The 16,025-nt window shown below is 40.8% G+C and overlaps 2 protein-coding genes across 4 annotated transcripts; one reads left to right on the forward strand and one right to left on the reverse strand.

Moving 5' to 3' along the window:
* Window positions 1-168: 168 nt before the first annotated feature.
* Window positions 169-6,880, forward strand: FASTKD3 (FAST kinase domains 3). Of its 2 annotated transcripts, XM_015854400.3 has the most exons (7): window positions 169-197; window positions 288-1,751; window positions 2,474-2,559; window positions 2,900-3,062; window positions 3,825-3,894; window positions 4,848-4,962; window positions 6,120-6,880. In XM_015854400.3, the coding sequence occupies exons 2-7, from the start codon at window positions 317-319 to the stop codon at window positions 6,216-6,218; spliced, it is 1,968 nt and encodes a 655-aa protein (XP_015709886.2). In that variant the 5' UTR covers window positions 169-197; window positions 288-316; the 3' UTR covers window positions 6,219-6,880. The 2 variants fall into 2 exon arrangements, with proteins under 2 accessions (XP_015709886.2, XP_085394043.1); XM_085537917.1 differs by lacking the exons at window positions 2,900-3,062; window positions 3,825-3,894; window positions 4,848-4,962; window positions 6,120-6,880 and having other exon boundaries at window positions 2,416-2,541.
* A 1,243-nt stretch (window positions 6,881-8,123) lies between these two features.
* CFAP90 (cilia and flagella associated protein 90) lies at window positions 8,124-15,737 on the reverse strand. 2 transcript variants are annotated; one of them, XM_085537918.1, is made up of 3 exons: window positions 15,540-15,737; window positions 13,097-13,209; window positions 8,124-8,382 (listed from the first exon to the last, which is right to left on the reverse strand). In XM_085537918.1, exons 1-3 carry the CDS (start codon window positions 15,711-15,713, stop codon window positions 8,328-8,330), a joined length of 342 nt encoding a protein of 113 aa, XP_085394044.1. In that variant the 5' UTR covers window positions 15,714-15,737; the 3' UTR covers window positions 8,124-8,327. The 2 variants fall into 2 exon arrangements, with proteins under 2 accessions (XP_085394044.1, XP_015709887.1); XM_015854401.3 differs by having other exon boundaries at window positions 13,097-13,213.
* Between the last annotated feature and the right edge of the window lie 288 nt (window positions 15,738-16,025).

The raw sequence follows: 16,025 nt of genomic DNA on the forward strand, positions 1-16,025 counted from the left end.
GAACGGGTCAAGCCTCGGCTCGGTGCAGCTTGGCACCCTAGCAGCCCGCAGCTCGGCCCTGCAGCCGGCTCGCTTTGGGGCTCCGGCCCAGGCGGCAGCGGGGAGAGCAGCGCACGGAGCCCGTGTTACCCACCGGAGCCGAGAGGGTGAACGCCGGAAACTCCCGATGTGCCCCGTTGCCCGTCATGGCGCTGGAGGTGAGGCTTCCTCGGGCTCCGAGGGAGGACGAGGAGCGAGGGGGAGAGGCAAGGGCGGGTTCGTGCGCTCATGTTTTTTTTCTATTCCAGGCGCCTTCTGAGGACACGCTTCCTCCGATATGGCTTTGATCAGCCTGAAAAGCTTCCACTTCTGTTCACCCGGCGCACCGGCGAGCAGGCGTATTTTGATGACCCTAAGAAAAGGTTTGAGCTCCGTCAGCGAACGGCGGAAGCCCCAGAGCTCTGGCCCTACAGCCGTGAGGGTGCTGCGTTCCAATGACAAAAGTCGGGGTGTGTTTTGTCGGAAAAACCACGTGCAGCTGCGGATGCAGTCCCTGTCTGTTAACGAACCGCTGCATCTCCGTGGGGATGCTGGGAGCAGCGCTAAAGCTGATGAGAGATGGATGGATGAACAAATGTTCTTCAGGACTTTGAAAAGCCTCCATACGTCGCAAGAGATTTTTAAGTTTCTTCGCTCCCTGGAAGCTATGTCTGATATTATGGCATCGGGAGCCCTGCAGAGGATCTCTGAAGTTGAGGTGGATGACGATGGGCTGAAGAACCCTGAAGATGTGCTAGAGAATGAAGTTTTCAGGGCACTGTGCTTTCAGTTTGAATTTGAATGCTCAAAACTGTCCAACACTGGGCTGCTGAATGCACTGCAAGCTTTGATAAAGCTACGCATAGATCCCCAGAGTACGCTCATAGCAAGGTTGCTTTCAGAGAGTGAAGAGCGGCTTGCTACCAGAAAGCTGACTGTTGACAATCTGTGCTCACTTGGAGAGAGTTTGCTTGAGTTGGAAGCCCCAAGTTGGGCTATGCTGGAACAGATTGTGAGCCACATGCAAGAGAAAGACACCAAGAACTGGAGTCCTAGGGAAATGGCGGTAGTATATAGGATACTGCAGGTGATGGCCAGGGAAAGGGAACAATACCGGGACCTGCTGAGCAGAATGAACAGTGCCACTTTAACCATAGCTTACCAGCTAAGTCCAAAGTTTACAAGCATAATACTGAATTCACTGGTGGCTCTCCATCAGACTCAGGTAGTTCCCTTAATCTTAGCACTATGTAAGCATTCTGTGAAGCATGTTCCTTACTTTACTGACGATGAGTTGGTAAATGTACTGGAAGCCTTCCTGTTCTTTGGACACCGTGAACAGATTTTTACAGAGGCACTAGAGAAGCATGTTCCTAAGTCCATTCATACTATGCATCCTGAAACTGTCAGCAAAGTCATACAATACTGCTGTCAAAAGAAGATCCTTTCCATGCCTATCTTGGATGCGGTGGCAGAAGGTTTCATTTCTAATGCTGACAGCTTTACCACTGACCAGATTGCTGAATATATTGTCCCATTTGGGACTCTGAACTACCTCCCTCCAAATGCTTCTTCCTTGTTTAGGAAGCTTGAAGCAATACTACGTACTCGTTTTAGTCAATTTCAACCTCACACCTTGCTGAATCTGCTGCACTCATGTGTTCTTATTCAGCGTTATCCAGTAAATTTTCTGCCAAAAATATTTAGTCCCTATTTTCTTCAGCGGCTTCAAGGTAAGGAGCAGTTTCTCCACCAGCACTCCTCTTTTCTTGCAACTTAATGGTATGTCTAATCCTGTCAAATCAGCAAGGACCTGATTAGGATAACTGGAAAAAAGTGATCAAAAGATAGAAGATAATTTGAGTGCATAATTTGTGTTTTAGTTAAATAAAAATAAGCCTGTAAAACATAGCAGTGTCATAATATACCAGCCTATCCTTAACTGCTGGCTTTTATTTTAAAATATCTAGATTAAAAGTGTGAATCATAGAATCATAGAATTACCCACTGTCATATCTGCCAACCAGCATTCTCTGTTCTGTGCCCCTATTTGTTCCAAGCCCTGAGCTCCTTTTCTGCCTGTATTAGTGAGCACTAGTTCCATTCTCAGAGGGCTCCAGGAAGAAGAAGGAAATGCGTCATTGTCCAAGACTTCGACTGAAGTTTATGCCTTCCTGTAGAACATCTTGCATTTCTCAGATCCTACTTTTTTTTTCATGAAAGATTCTGACTGTCCCAAGATCTTGTTGTATATTTATGTCGATAGTTCTGTAAATCAGTTCCTTATTTTTCTAAATACATCATTTCATAGCTGGTCTTTCTGTTCGTTCATCTAAGGATGAATATAGCTTCTCTGCATGTTTAACTGAATCGCTTTTCCTTACTTGTGCATGACAGCATGTGTGAAGATACCCTGCTGAAAGTAAACCTGTCAACCTGAATATTGTTGTTTCAGCTCAGCCGCCTGGTTTGGACAGAGTTGTCGCCTCCCAGCTAACACAGCTTTTTCTAACTGTTACCCTGGAGTGCCCATTTTATCAGGTATAGTAGATACGAAACTGGAACTGACACTAAAAGCAGGTGATGAGATCATTAAGTACAAGCACATTGATAAAAGCTGAGGGCTGTCTTATCTGTAAAATCACTGGAATTGAATAAAACAGCCTGTATTTCTTGGTGTAAATATGAAGTGTTTCTACCTGTTTTACCTGTTTAGATTGATCCATGTGTCTGTTTGACAGAACTGACTAAGGTTCTCATTTGATGTAGCTTTGAAATATACCAAATATATTTTGTTACGTTATTGCAAAATTATTTTGTGATTGCAGAAAGGTTATATTCCCTTTTCTTTTGTCTAATTGGGCTTTCTCTCATTGTACAGGGTCCCAGACTCCTTCCAAAGTATCAAGTAAATGCCTTTCTCACAACTCACTGTTTTCTGGATGTTCACCTCTTCAAAAAGGTGAAGAGTGGACTATTGTATTTACTGAAAGAAAGATTATATTTTTCATCACGGGTATCAACACCGTATTTCTATACAGTCGGTAAGTAATGTTAGTTCTTCAGACTTATGAAATGTGTACTTATGCTATCAAAAATCCCATTTATTTTCTGGAAATAAAAATAAGATTTTATTCCCTTTGTTTGCATCCTTAACTGTGCAAATATGGAAAATGTAAACTGGAATACAAAGAAAACTCTGTGGGAGGTTTGAAATGAGGAAACATAATGGGAGCTTTAACTTTGCACTTGTAATACATGTAACAAATACTGTAGTTGTACCATTAGTGAAGCCACAGGCCTTGGACTGACTTCTGCAATTGCTTACGGATCTGAACACAAGCAAGTTATTTTTTACCTTCCTCTTTTATAGATAAATATGTAAGTGAATGGGATACTTTCCTGTGCAACCCTCTCTAGGAAACCCCTGCAGCAGGTGGTTTGACTAGATGGTCTCCAGATGTCTCTTCCAATCCCTACAATTCTGAGATTCTGTAATTTTCAAAGTGATTTTTAACAAGGAGAGTAAACAACTGCAGTGTTTACACACCTGGATTGCACTGAAAATAGATGCTAACTTGGTTGTTCTTTATTTTTACTGTCAGCTTCCCTTTTCCTTTCCTTGTAAACAGTTGTTTTCATTTAAAGCAAAATGAAATGGTGCCACTGTGGCAATTGCTTAATCTCTCTGCTTTGGTGGTGAGTAATGAATGGGAGAGCTGGAAGGTTGGCATTATGAAAATCACAGTAAGATGTTTGTTATACAGAATGGGTTTTAATTTCTCTCATCATATCATCCATACTAGATATTGAGATTAAATTAGATGAAGAAGGCTTTGTGCTGCCCGCTACTCAACATGAAGAAGTACACACACGGTAAGGGAATAAAAGATGCCACAGGTAAAATGCTGGTTAACACTGATAAAAAGTTTCCAGGGTAAAACCCTGGCAAAAATAAAGTTATTTGGAATTTTGCATTGACCTCAACAACTTTGAAGTTTTGCATTACAACCAATGGCAAAAAAAAAAAAAAAAAGGACAAAGCTGGTAAAATGAGAGATCTGTTCTTTTTCCTCATTGTCTTGTCTTCTGACTATAAGGTGTTAGATAAGAAGTCTCTCTACCCAGTGACAGGATCAAAGAGATGCTGATCTGACTTATGTTAATCTACTTTGATCATGTTTAATTATTTTGCAAATTAACATCAAATTAATTGAGAGTGTCTGCAAGGATTTAGCACAGTTTATACCAGTTTTGGTTCACAAATACGCTTCTCTAATAGATCCTCTGAAATATTTACATACATATTTAACAAAAACAAGCTAAATGTTGATTCTTTTGAGAACCCTTAGATATAAAGTTAGGCACCCTGCCTGTGCTGTGGTTGCAACTGCAACCAAATAGAAAAAATATGGTTGTTGTCCGTGATGCTTAACAACCACATATACAGGTTTAATTTGAATCACTAATGTGTTGAAGAAATTCAGCTGCTAGATATTTCCAAGATGTGACAAGTATTTTGCTTGTTTTTTTCCTGCTAGAATTGAAAACAGCTTATCTATAGTAGTGTTAAAATTACGAAATTCTTATTAACTTGTGTGGCAGTTTTTGTTTAAAGCATATAAATTTGCGTTTCAGATAAGTTCCACTTAACTTCAGTCTTTTCCCCCTCCTTCCCTTTGAGTAACTTACATTGTTCTTAAGTGGGTAACTCCCTGCCTACATTTAATTCTAGGAGGCATTCGGGAATAAGTACTGTCTTATTCTTGTTAGGAATCACAGCAGTTCTGGTGACTAAGTGGACTTTTTTTTTCTGTGCTTGATTTTAGAATTGCGCTCTGTGTTGATGGTCAAAATAGGTTTTGTGTTAATAGCCACAATCTGCTGGGAGAAGAAGCTATTAAACAGAGGCATCTTCAGTTACTTGGTTATAAAGTTGTGCAGGTAAAGTCCCTGGACAGTGTTTACTCTGGCTAACAAAACAAGTGACAAATGATTCTTTTATAATGTATAAAACTGTAGTTGCAATCACTCCCTAAGGTAGGTATTATATTGCCCTTATGTTCTCTTTGCCTAGCTTTTGCCTTTTTCATTACATAAATTCATTTTTTTCTTGGATGAATTAGTGTTTTCTGCCTATACAAACAGTGACTGCTTGAAACAGTGCTTCTCTACAGTGATGACAGTTCAAATTTTGACTTAAATGAAAGGATTAACTAGGATCATGGAATCATAGAACTGTTTGGATTGGAAGGAACCCTGCCATGGGCAGGAACAACTGCTAGAACAGATTGCCCAAAGCCCCATTCAGCCTGGCCTCGAACATTTCCAACACAACTCTGGGCAACGTCTTCCAGTACCTCACCACCCTCTGTGTGAAGATCTTCTTCCATACATATAATTTAAACCTACCCTATTTTAGCTTGAAACTGTTATTCCTTGTCCTATCACTGATAAGAGTCCATCTCAAGCCTTCTTGTAGGCCTCTTTTAGTTACCAGAAGGTCACTGTAAGGTCTGCTTGGAGAACTTCTTTTCTTTTGGCTGAACAGCCCTTATTCTCTCAGCCTGTCTTTGTAGGAGAGGTGCTCCAGCACTCTGACATCTTCCTGACTCTCTTTTGGATGCACTAAAGATCCAGAGGATTTAGGAGTTTAAAATCTGAATTTGAAGTTTAGAAACAAGATATATTTAAAAAAAAAAAAAAAAAAAAGGAAGTGCTTTGTATTATAAATAGCATTTTTCCAAAGCAGAGTACATCCTTTATTTTTCCTGTTGAAATAAATAGGGATATATTTACCTATAAACATATTCTGGACTTTTAGGTTTTGTTATACTTTTTTCCCTTTATAAGCCCTTAGCACATAAGCCTAACTGCTTTGTATTTAACTTAGTTTAAACTGTCATAAACATAATGCTTTGCTTTGCAGTAACCACTATTTCCCCCAAGACTTACAGGTCAATAATAAACTCAGGAGTAAATGTTTTATTTTAAAATGCAACTCTGATGTGTAATTACATGTCTGTTAAACTTAATGAATGTTAAACTTACTCTTGTTTATTAAAATATATTTCCAGCAATCATTTTGATTTCATTTTCAGGTTCCGTTTTTTGAGGTAGAAAGTATAAAATCTTGCATAAAAATGGCAGAATATCTACACAAAAAGATATTTCCTCATACACAAGGACGTAGCTGCTGACAATGGAGAATACTACTGCTTCACAGCTTGGCCTCCTGTACCATAAAGTGTACATATTACACGTGGAAGAACATTTCTAATAACTATCTAAGATGATTTCAGCTTCTGAATGTGTGACCTTCCAATATTTGGAACAATTAATATGTAAAGAGTAATAAAAAGCAACATATTTTCTTAAATAAGTTTTATGGAAATATTTATTGTATAATATTAACAGATATTGCTGAACACTCACTGCTGCATTTCCCTTGTATTTTCACTGGTTCTAACTCACACCTGTCAATGGACATTTAAGGTTATAAGCTGTTACTGAAGTGAGTGTGAGATGCTATTGAAAGAGAAGTAGATGACACAAGAACAGATAAGTACTGCTGGTATCTCACTAAATTACACTCCTTTGGTGGAAGTCATCTGGAGATGCACGTTTCTCACATTGGCCAGAAGGTGGTAGTGTTCTCAAACATCTTTTCCCGTACTTATTTGAACACAGATGGTTTGTAAGTATAGCAAGACTTTGAATGAAGTAATTTGCACTGCCTGTACCAAACTAAAAATAATGTATATAGAATATGGTCACATTTTGTCTCACTTGTGATCCTTCACTTGTGATACTCTTGATAAAGCATTCTGGTGTTGTTAGAAAATATTCCTTTCTCACTTCATTCATACTGTGTGTGATTCTTTTTCATTTAATGCTGCTGGATTTCTTTAAGGAAGTATTCATTATTGAAAAGGAATGTAGCAGTTTCTGCCCTCTTGTCCATAGCCATTACTCATTGAAAGAGGAAACATTACAAGCCATAAATACTGAAAGTGCCAAACACCTCTAAAAATGGACTGCTCTGTATACTCAGCTCCTCATATCATATCAGATGCTCTATTGATTGCCTGGTTCACTGCATATCCAGGCCCTAGAGGAAGCAGTTACTTGTATTATTTTTTCCTAGCAGACTTATTTCCTATTTAAGTATCTGACAGAAGTACAGTGTCAGTCAATGCTGCGGACTTCAGTCCTTCTTAAACAAGTTTCATTGGTCTGGCTAAGTGTTCGATATTGAACAGTATCAATATTGCTTCAGCTTTAAACAACAACAGAATCAACGGCACTGCAGAACCACAAGGATGCACACCCTGCAGATGATCTTTTCCTGAAAACATCTTAAAACTCCACTACTAGATTCAATGAGAATAGAAGGAAGCAGGTGTTTAAGTGGCTGTAGACATTTATCTCTTGACATAATTTTATAGTGACTTGTGGTGTGGCTTTTTTTTTAATCCTTTCTACCAAACTAACTAGTTATTACTCTCATAGTAGTAGAGCATTAGTTAAGGAACCAAAAGTGATTTTTTTTGTGACAGATCGATCCCTCTGACAGCATTTTTTTAACTGATGTCAGCAAAATGGATGCCTAGAATTATTTAAATGCAAATTTTATTGTCTTTTTACATGCCAAGCACTGATAAGTTCCCTTTAACTTGACTACCACTTGAGCCCTAATGAAATTCCTCAGTACTTCTAGAAATCAGATTTTCTTTTTACCTTCTCATCCTTTTTGGAAAATCTGGGTTGAATTACTGATTGAATTACTGTTCTGCAGAAAAGAGAAGAACTGTAAGTATTAAGAAATCAGCGACCACTGATACCCTGAGGGGCAAATTTAATGTTAAGTCAGTGAACAATTATGTCAAATTACTGCCTGAAATAGCACAGACAGCTGTTGACCCAACAGATTTAATTTCCAGTGTCATTTCCTAAAATGTTCAGCTTTTGTGGATGTTCTACATGAGACTTCTATGAGGCTAAAAGGGGAAAACAAACATTTGAAACAGCATGAGGAAAAGTGCAGTTATTTCATATAAATCATTTTTGTTAATGAAAACGCAAAGGAAACAGCAGAAGCGCTATTTTGCATTTTGACAGGTCTTTTTTTTTTTTTTTTTTTTTGCACACAAACGTTGCTGGCAATGTTAGCTGTAAGAGATTTTATCATGGATCCAGGCTTGGAGAACGTGTTTCCATTAAGCAGGTGATGCCATTTTTCCTGTAGAATTCTGCCTGCACGCAATTAACCCTTCCATGACTTCGGCTCTCCTGCTCTGCGTCCTTATTTAAGCGTCTCCCATACTCTGAAGATGACAAAACAGCGACAGGTCTTGCCATTTCCTGTGAAAATGTAACATTCTCCTGATGAGAATATCACAGAGTGAACACTTGGCAGTTAACTACTGCTAAATGTACTGTGCCTTGGGGCAAGAGAACAGATGGAACTGTACAGCATCTGCTATACAAAGGTATATTTATGTAGTAGTGATCTGCACTCTCACTGTTCCATTCCTAACCTAGTTCTTTTATGTACATTAATAATATTGCTGGATGATGATAAGACATGGAATTGTGCCCCCCCCCCCCCCCCCCCAACACCTAACCTACATAAACACACACACACCCATCCACCCACACACACCCCAGCACACACAAAACATACACACCCTCACACTCTGTGTGATTACTGGCAAAGTAAACGCCACATTACTGGGAAATAGCACAGATTGCATTTTTTTCTTTACTTGTGCACTGACTTGCTCAAATATGAAAACTAAAGATTTGATTTATGTACCTTATTACAGGAGTTTGTTTGCACAATTCAGTGTAACCACTACACACAGACAAAATAGCCTAAATAAAATCTGCACAACTGGCCCATGCAGCTTTTCCCCAAGAGACATAAAGCATATGCTACTGGATTTCTGCACAATGAAAGGTTTTACTAAAACGATTTGTATCTCAAAGATTATAGAAATAACTGCTCTGCAATGATAAGAAGTGAGATTGGTAAAAAATAATCCATTCGAGACAAGATTATTCTAAGCCCGTCCTTAATAAACTGCATTTTAAGTGACCATACAATTGCTATCTGCAATCTGCAGTTCCTTCCTCTGCTGCAGCAACAGGGAGCTCTGGAGTCAGAAGGGAAAGGCAGGCAGGATTTGTTTGTTTTGCTTTCCCCAGCCAAAGGTCCCAGATTTATCAGGCTGCTTGTATGTTTGCACACTGGCTAATACAATAAGCCCCGGTCTCCAACGTATTTGCCTAGTACTATAACATAAATAACATCTACAAGGAGAACCAAAAATGCAGACCCCACACCACAGTTGAGGTGCAAGTAAATGAGCTCTTTTGCTACAACACAAGTCTGAGTCGTATTAAAATTTATGATAGAACCTCTGAAGCACATGAACCACCACAGCTCCCGTGAGAATGCAAGATGAAGCAGAGGTCCAAACAGCCTCACAGCAGGGCAGTCAGGTGTAACATATCCTGAAAGATGGACAAATCTAAATCTGGGATTGTTGGAAAGATGCTGTAGTAAGCACTGTTCCCCTCTACAGCACCCTCCCCCCCCCGCTCCCCCCCCTTTTTTTTCCCCCCAAATCAAATAGAACAAGCAACTATTCTTCCTTCAACTCTCCTGCCAGCTCATCTGCTTATCTTGCATGACGCTATTAAATGCCATTCAGCTCAGCAACTTTGAACCCCACCAGAACAAAAATCAACAACTGAGAAGAATGGCAGGAAAAGAAATGTCAGACCATTTTGTCCCCCTCTGCCCACCTGCATATAAACATTGAAGAAATTACAGAACCACTCACAGAATCATAGAAGAGTTTGGGTTGGAAGGGATCTTAAAGACCATCTAGTTTGAGCCTCTTTGCCATGGCAAGACAACTTTCAACCCAGTTGCCCAGAGCCCCATCCAACCAGGCCTTCAACACATCCATGGACGGGGCATTCACAGCTCCTCTGGGCAGCCTGTGCCACTGCCTTACTGCTCTCTGAGCAAAGAATTTCCTAGCATCAAATCTAAATCTACCCTCTTAAGTTTAAAACACCCTGATAGATTCCTTCTCCAGCTTTCTTTTAGGCCTCTGTTAGGTACTAGAATACTGCTCCTTTTCTTCTCCAGCCTGAACAACTTCAGTTCCCTCAGCCTGTTTTTATAGGAGAGGTGCTCCAACCTTCTTATCATCTTAATGGTCTTCCTCTGGATCCACTCCAACAGGCCCATGTTCTTATGCTGGGGGCCCCAGAGCTGAATGCAGTACTGCAGGTAATGTCTCACAAAAGTGGAGCAGAGAGGGGAATTACCTCCCCTGCCCTGATGATCACACTTTGTTGCATACAGTTCAGGATACATCAAGTTTGCTTTCTGAGCTGCTGACTCATATTGAGCTTCTCATCAACCAAGACCCCTAGGTACTCCTCCTCAGGGCTGCTCTCAATCCACTCATCACCTAGTCCATGAGTGTCCAGCCTTTTGGCTTGACTGGGCTGCACTGACTGAAGAGGAATTGTCTCAAGCTGCTCTAGGTGGCTCTGAAAGTAATGCCTCCTAATTATTTCCATGGAAACTACAACCGATACAAAGAGCACAATAACATTATTTAATAGAGCAAATTCTCAGCTACAAAACACTTTTTCAGCACAGACATCAACGTTAGCTATACATTTTCACTAGGAATGAACAAAAGCCTGCATGCTGTACTCATAATAACCTGCACCAGCAGAGGTGACCCACTGGTCACCACTGCTGAAGCACACCACCACTGCCTCACTGTTACTGGTTACTTGTTACCTGACATCATGTTATTCATCACAACTCTTTGCAGCCATCCAACCAATTCCTTTATCCACCAAATGGTCCATGGGTCAAACCTAGAACTCTCCAGTTTTAGAGTCAAGAATGTTGTACAAAGCATTCAATACCAGCTTGCACAAGTCCACGTAGATGACATCAGTTGCTTTTCCCCTATCCACCAGTGTTGTAACCCTGCCGTAGAAGGCCACCAAACTTGGCAGGCATGATTTACCCCTTAGTGAAGCCATGATGGCTGTCATCAATCAGCTTCATTTTTTCCATGTACCTTAGTATAATTTCCAGGAGGATTTGCTCCATGATCATACCAGACACAGAGATGAGATAGTCTTTGTAACATCAAAATAGTCTTTGCTAGCCAAAAAAGATTTTGCTTGCCAATGACAAGTAGCAGTATGTGACTGTAGGTAGTTAATTTTTCCTTTAAAAGAAATCCTTTAAGATTCAATTTTCAGCATCCTTGGTAGCACAGTACTGACTATGCACCAGTATTCCATCATTTTTAAGGTTCTGCATTCAACAGATATCAAATTTTCCACAGTTGGCTGGAAAGTATCCCATTATATGCCTTCACAGCATGTAATTCTATCACTGTTAACACTTGAAATCAGCAATAGCAACCATGTGCAAACACTCTTGCTCTAGTCACTGCATTATGTGCAGCTAAACTGAGCTATGATTGTACTGTTGGATTCCCAGGGCAAGCCCACACTCAGCAGGAAAGGCAAGGCTTGCTTGTAGTGATTTGGGATTTTTCCACTTCAAAGAAAGAAGTGTACTGTAAAGAATCCCACCTGTCTCCTTCCAGTGTTGTATTAGAACAATGTCAATTTCAGCATTTTTATTTATTATATTTCATAAAATAGTTGGTATTATACAAGGTCTGTGAGAGCCATTGAGGTAACTAAGGAGCAGGAGCTGAGTATGTGACCTGCATTTAGTTATGGGTAAATCCAGTGTTGGGTGTCATCCCATGCATGAGGATCATATTGCATCATTTAACAGCTGTGGCTTTGATGTGCCTCCATGCTAATTAAAGGACTGGATTAAGGGACACCTGTTTAGAACAGTTCCCAGGCAGTCACTCGTGTGCACTACCCAGCAGGACTACTATGCATTCTGGCCTATAAGCACTTGCTTTAGCAAGTAAACTTTTAAAGAAGGTGACTTCTTCTTGTACTGAAGGGAAGCAAAATCTGAGTAAGAAAGAAACTTTAATGCTTCGTTAATAAAACTGTTTTTACATAAACATCTCACTTGGATACTGGGTTTGATACTGGCTAGGAGGTGGCTCATTTTTCATTGGATTGGCCTCCTGCAGATTTGCAGGTGGGTTAATCCCTCCACCTCTCTCTTTCTCTCTCTTCCTTCTTCTATGCCTATCATACCTAACAGAGGAAGCAATTCTTAGCTTATCGTCATCTTTCTATCTTATTAATCCACTGCAGTTTATAGGCCATTAAGACACAGAGGTTATGCTTCATCTTTTTTTTTTTTTTTTTTTATGACATCCTCTGTATCTGTGTGTGCATATATACGTATCATTCATATGTTGCAAGGAAAAAGTATATCTTTATATCTAAGTATATATATTATAGTATTCCCATTTTCAAGGCAGCTGTTTAAAAATATGGTTGCTTACTTCCTTACTTATCAGGCTACACACTAAACCCAAATTCTATCCTTAAATGCTTTTGCTTCAGTTAGCCTTTTCCAGGCATGTCTGTGGTTGTCTGAATGATCTCTCCTTAGCATGAGCTCCCTAGGAATTCCCTTTCTGCAGGGCAAACTGGTGTAAATGTGATCAACAAGCATACCAGTTTTAGAATCTTGAGATGACTCAGCAAGCATTGATTCACACAGTAAGGTGCAGGGAAAGAGGATATCAGTATCACAGGACTGGGGGTAAGGTGCAGCCCCTAGCTCCATCCCTCTCAGGTAGAAGAGTTTTCAGCAGTGTATAAGTAGCTGCAGGACAACCAGAACTGCAAACTCAGAAGAGGCAGAGATTAATCAGAGGTAACCCTGAAACTCTGTAAAAGAGGGTCTGGCTCCCTGTGCACATCTTTCCTCTACTCTTTAACTTAAATAAGGTTTGTGATCTGGAAATCTACAGGACACAAAGAGCAAGAGCTAGCTCAGGTGTCTTCACTTATCTCCAGCCATGTCAAAATGTATAAAGCACCTTTTAAAAAAATAATTCTGAAATTATTGGAGGATTACCTCATCATTAACGTTAAGGCCACGACTCCTTGCATGTTCTCTGTCACATCGATGAAGTTTTGCATTGTAACCTTCTGGTCTCTTAAAAATGGAATCGTAAGTAGAAACCCCTCCTGTCTTTAGAAAAGGAGAAAAAAAAAAAAAGCTAAATAACAGTCCTATTTAAATTCATAGGATACAGAATGCATACAGAGGATTCAATAATAAATCAGTGGACACATAACATTAGAGTATGACAACTGTAATACATCTGAGCTACCATTAGCAAGGTTGGGTCATTCTTCTGAAATAACTTGTAATAAAAAACCTGAATGATATGTGATTTTTTATTTTTAATCCGTTCATCTTTGAAATTTCCCTCATGGCAAATTACTTCAGTTTTTTCCCTGCAATCTGTTGAAACTTTTGGATAGAAAATTCATTTGGAATGAAAAATGTGAAGGTGTCCCATAGTGGAACCACCATTTAATTCCTAATTAAAGCAGAACTGAGAAGAGTTCAGAAACCAGCCACAGTGGTAATCCTGTGATCTGACACACATGAAAGGAAAGCAAGCCACAACCCAGAACATTATTGTATTTATTATATCTGTTGACAGAGTTGCAGCTGAATAACACAAAAGATTTGATCTGCTAAAAAATACGTTAGTGAAATCCAATTTAAAAAAAAAAAAAGTTATCAGTGGAGAAATTTCAAATACAAAAAACATTCTCAAGGAAAGGACAAAATGCCCTCTTGTAATACGCTGTCAGTTGTTTATGCTCTTCATTAAAAAGTTTGTATTCTGGCAAACAAGTCAATGCATTACTGGTTTTATGCATGACTTCCTACAAACTTGAAAAATTGTGCATTTTTTAACCTCTAATTTTACAGTGTGCTTAATTTAGCCTTTGGAGAATTCATATCCTTTGATTGTCTCCACTACTGTTCTCCAAAAACATCCAAGTCAGGGCAGGCCAAGAAGGCTATCATGGTTCCCTCAGAAGGAAATCTCAGGTAAGAATGTTAGCAGTGTATCACCACAATCACAGGTTTCTTTTGGAAGCATAGCTCTACTTCTTGGTCCTGCCAAAAGGTGGTTTGATTTTCAACCTGTACATCCCTTCATTCCTCAGAAATCATCAAGCCTCACAAAATTTCAGGCATGTTCAAGTGCATAGACAATTCTGTGCTACAAATACTGATAACTCTTTGCTGTTATTTCTCTGTTATAAAATGCAGACTTACTAGACTGTAGCGATGGGGCAACCTCCGTGTACTGCTTCTGAGGCTAAGCACTTTGCAAATACACATTAATATTCCAACCACACAAAAAATAGATAAAAGCTTTCTCCATGTCACAGAAGAGGAAGCAGGACATCAGCTGGGTATGATAACATATGTAAAGTAGTACAGGGAGTAGTTGTCAGCCAAAGGATTAAGAGGTGGAAATTTCTGGCTTTGGGACACATGCTAAAACATTTTTCTCTGTTTCTCTCTGCTTCAGCCTCTGACATACAGGTCTTTTTCATTTTTTAAAGTAAACTTATTTATTTTACAAACCATGTCACTGGGAGTGTGAAAGCACATTTTGTATTGTAAACAAAAATACCAGCATATGGTTGCTAACTCCACCCAGCCTGGATAGCCATTCTCCCTGCCAGTTCCAATCAACCCCAAGCGCATCAGCCAAGCCCTCTGACCTTCCCCAACCCTACTCATGTTGTTATTTGCCTACCATGTTCTGTTATGCACATCACCACCTGTGCTTCTTAACATTTGGCCCTGAGTACATTCCCAAAGTAATGCTGAAATCCACAGGATTGACTCTAAAATGGCAAATCATTTTAGACAACGAATGCCACACAACAGCCACACAATGCCACAGAAACAGTGCTGGCAGAAAGTGTCACAGAATCATAGAATATAGAAAATAACTCTAAGATCATCCAGACCCACCATCAGCTCATCCCCACCATCCACGTCCTTCAGTGCCACATCAACATGGCTCTTGAGCACCCATAGAGACCATAACTCCACCACCTCCCTGGGCAGTCTGTGCCACTGCCTCACTGCTCTTTCTGAGAATAAATTATTCCTAATAGCCAAACGGATCCTCCTCTGGCACAACCTGAAGACATTCCCTCTTGTCCTATCACTGTTACCAGGGAGAAGAGGTCGACCCCCACTTGGCCACAAGCTCCTTTCGAGGGAGTCATAGAGAGTGATTAGGTCTCCCCTAAGCCTCCTCTTCTCCAGTCTGAACAATTGGGATTGTGCAGCCTCTGGGCAATCGTTTATCTGCATTTATCTGGGCATCCATTCCCTTACTATCTTTTCCTCCTCAGCCTGTAATTCACACCCTGGAAACTCTTTCCGGCCACAAAACCTCTTTCCCACCCACAAGAGCGCTTTGCTTTCTATCTAGGAGCCCACCTCTATGCTCCGCCCAGCTACTCCTCACCTGGGGCACCCGGTGGAAGTAGCTCAACTCCGCCGGGCCTTCCCGCCGGGGTGGGATGTAACTGAAGGCAGACAGAGAGGAGACGGGAGGTGGGCGCTTCCTCCCCAACCCGCTGCCGTCTTCCTCCACGTCCCCTTCTTGCTCCCCTGCACCGGCTGTGTCGGTGGACGCCATGTTACCGTTACCCGGTAACGCTCTGCCGTCTCACGGCACCGCGGAACGGGTCGGCGAGGGGGGAAGCACCAGGTTCAGAACCCTCGAGGGTGAGGCGGTTTGACAAGGCAGAGCCCTCGCCTCGGCCCAGGGAAGACCTGGTCACGTATTAAACCTGGATATGCAACATTCACGAGCATGATGCACGAGGTTTTAACACGGCTTTAAGCAGCAGCCTCAGAGCTGCCTCCCCTCACCTGCACCCAGGCCAGTGTGGCCTCTGACACCTTCCTTCTTATAGTTCCTGCCTCATTCCTGTCTCTGGAGGCTGGG

Source organism: Coturnix japonica, chromosome 2 (genome assembly GCF_054131305.1).
Source record: "Coturnix japonica strain WE chromosome 2, WE-NBRP24, whole genome shotgun sequence".
In the NCBI taxonomy this organism is placed as follows: Eukaryota; Metazoa; Chordata; class Aves; order Galliformes; family Phasianidae; genus Coturnix; species Coturnix japonica.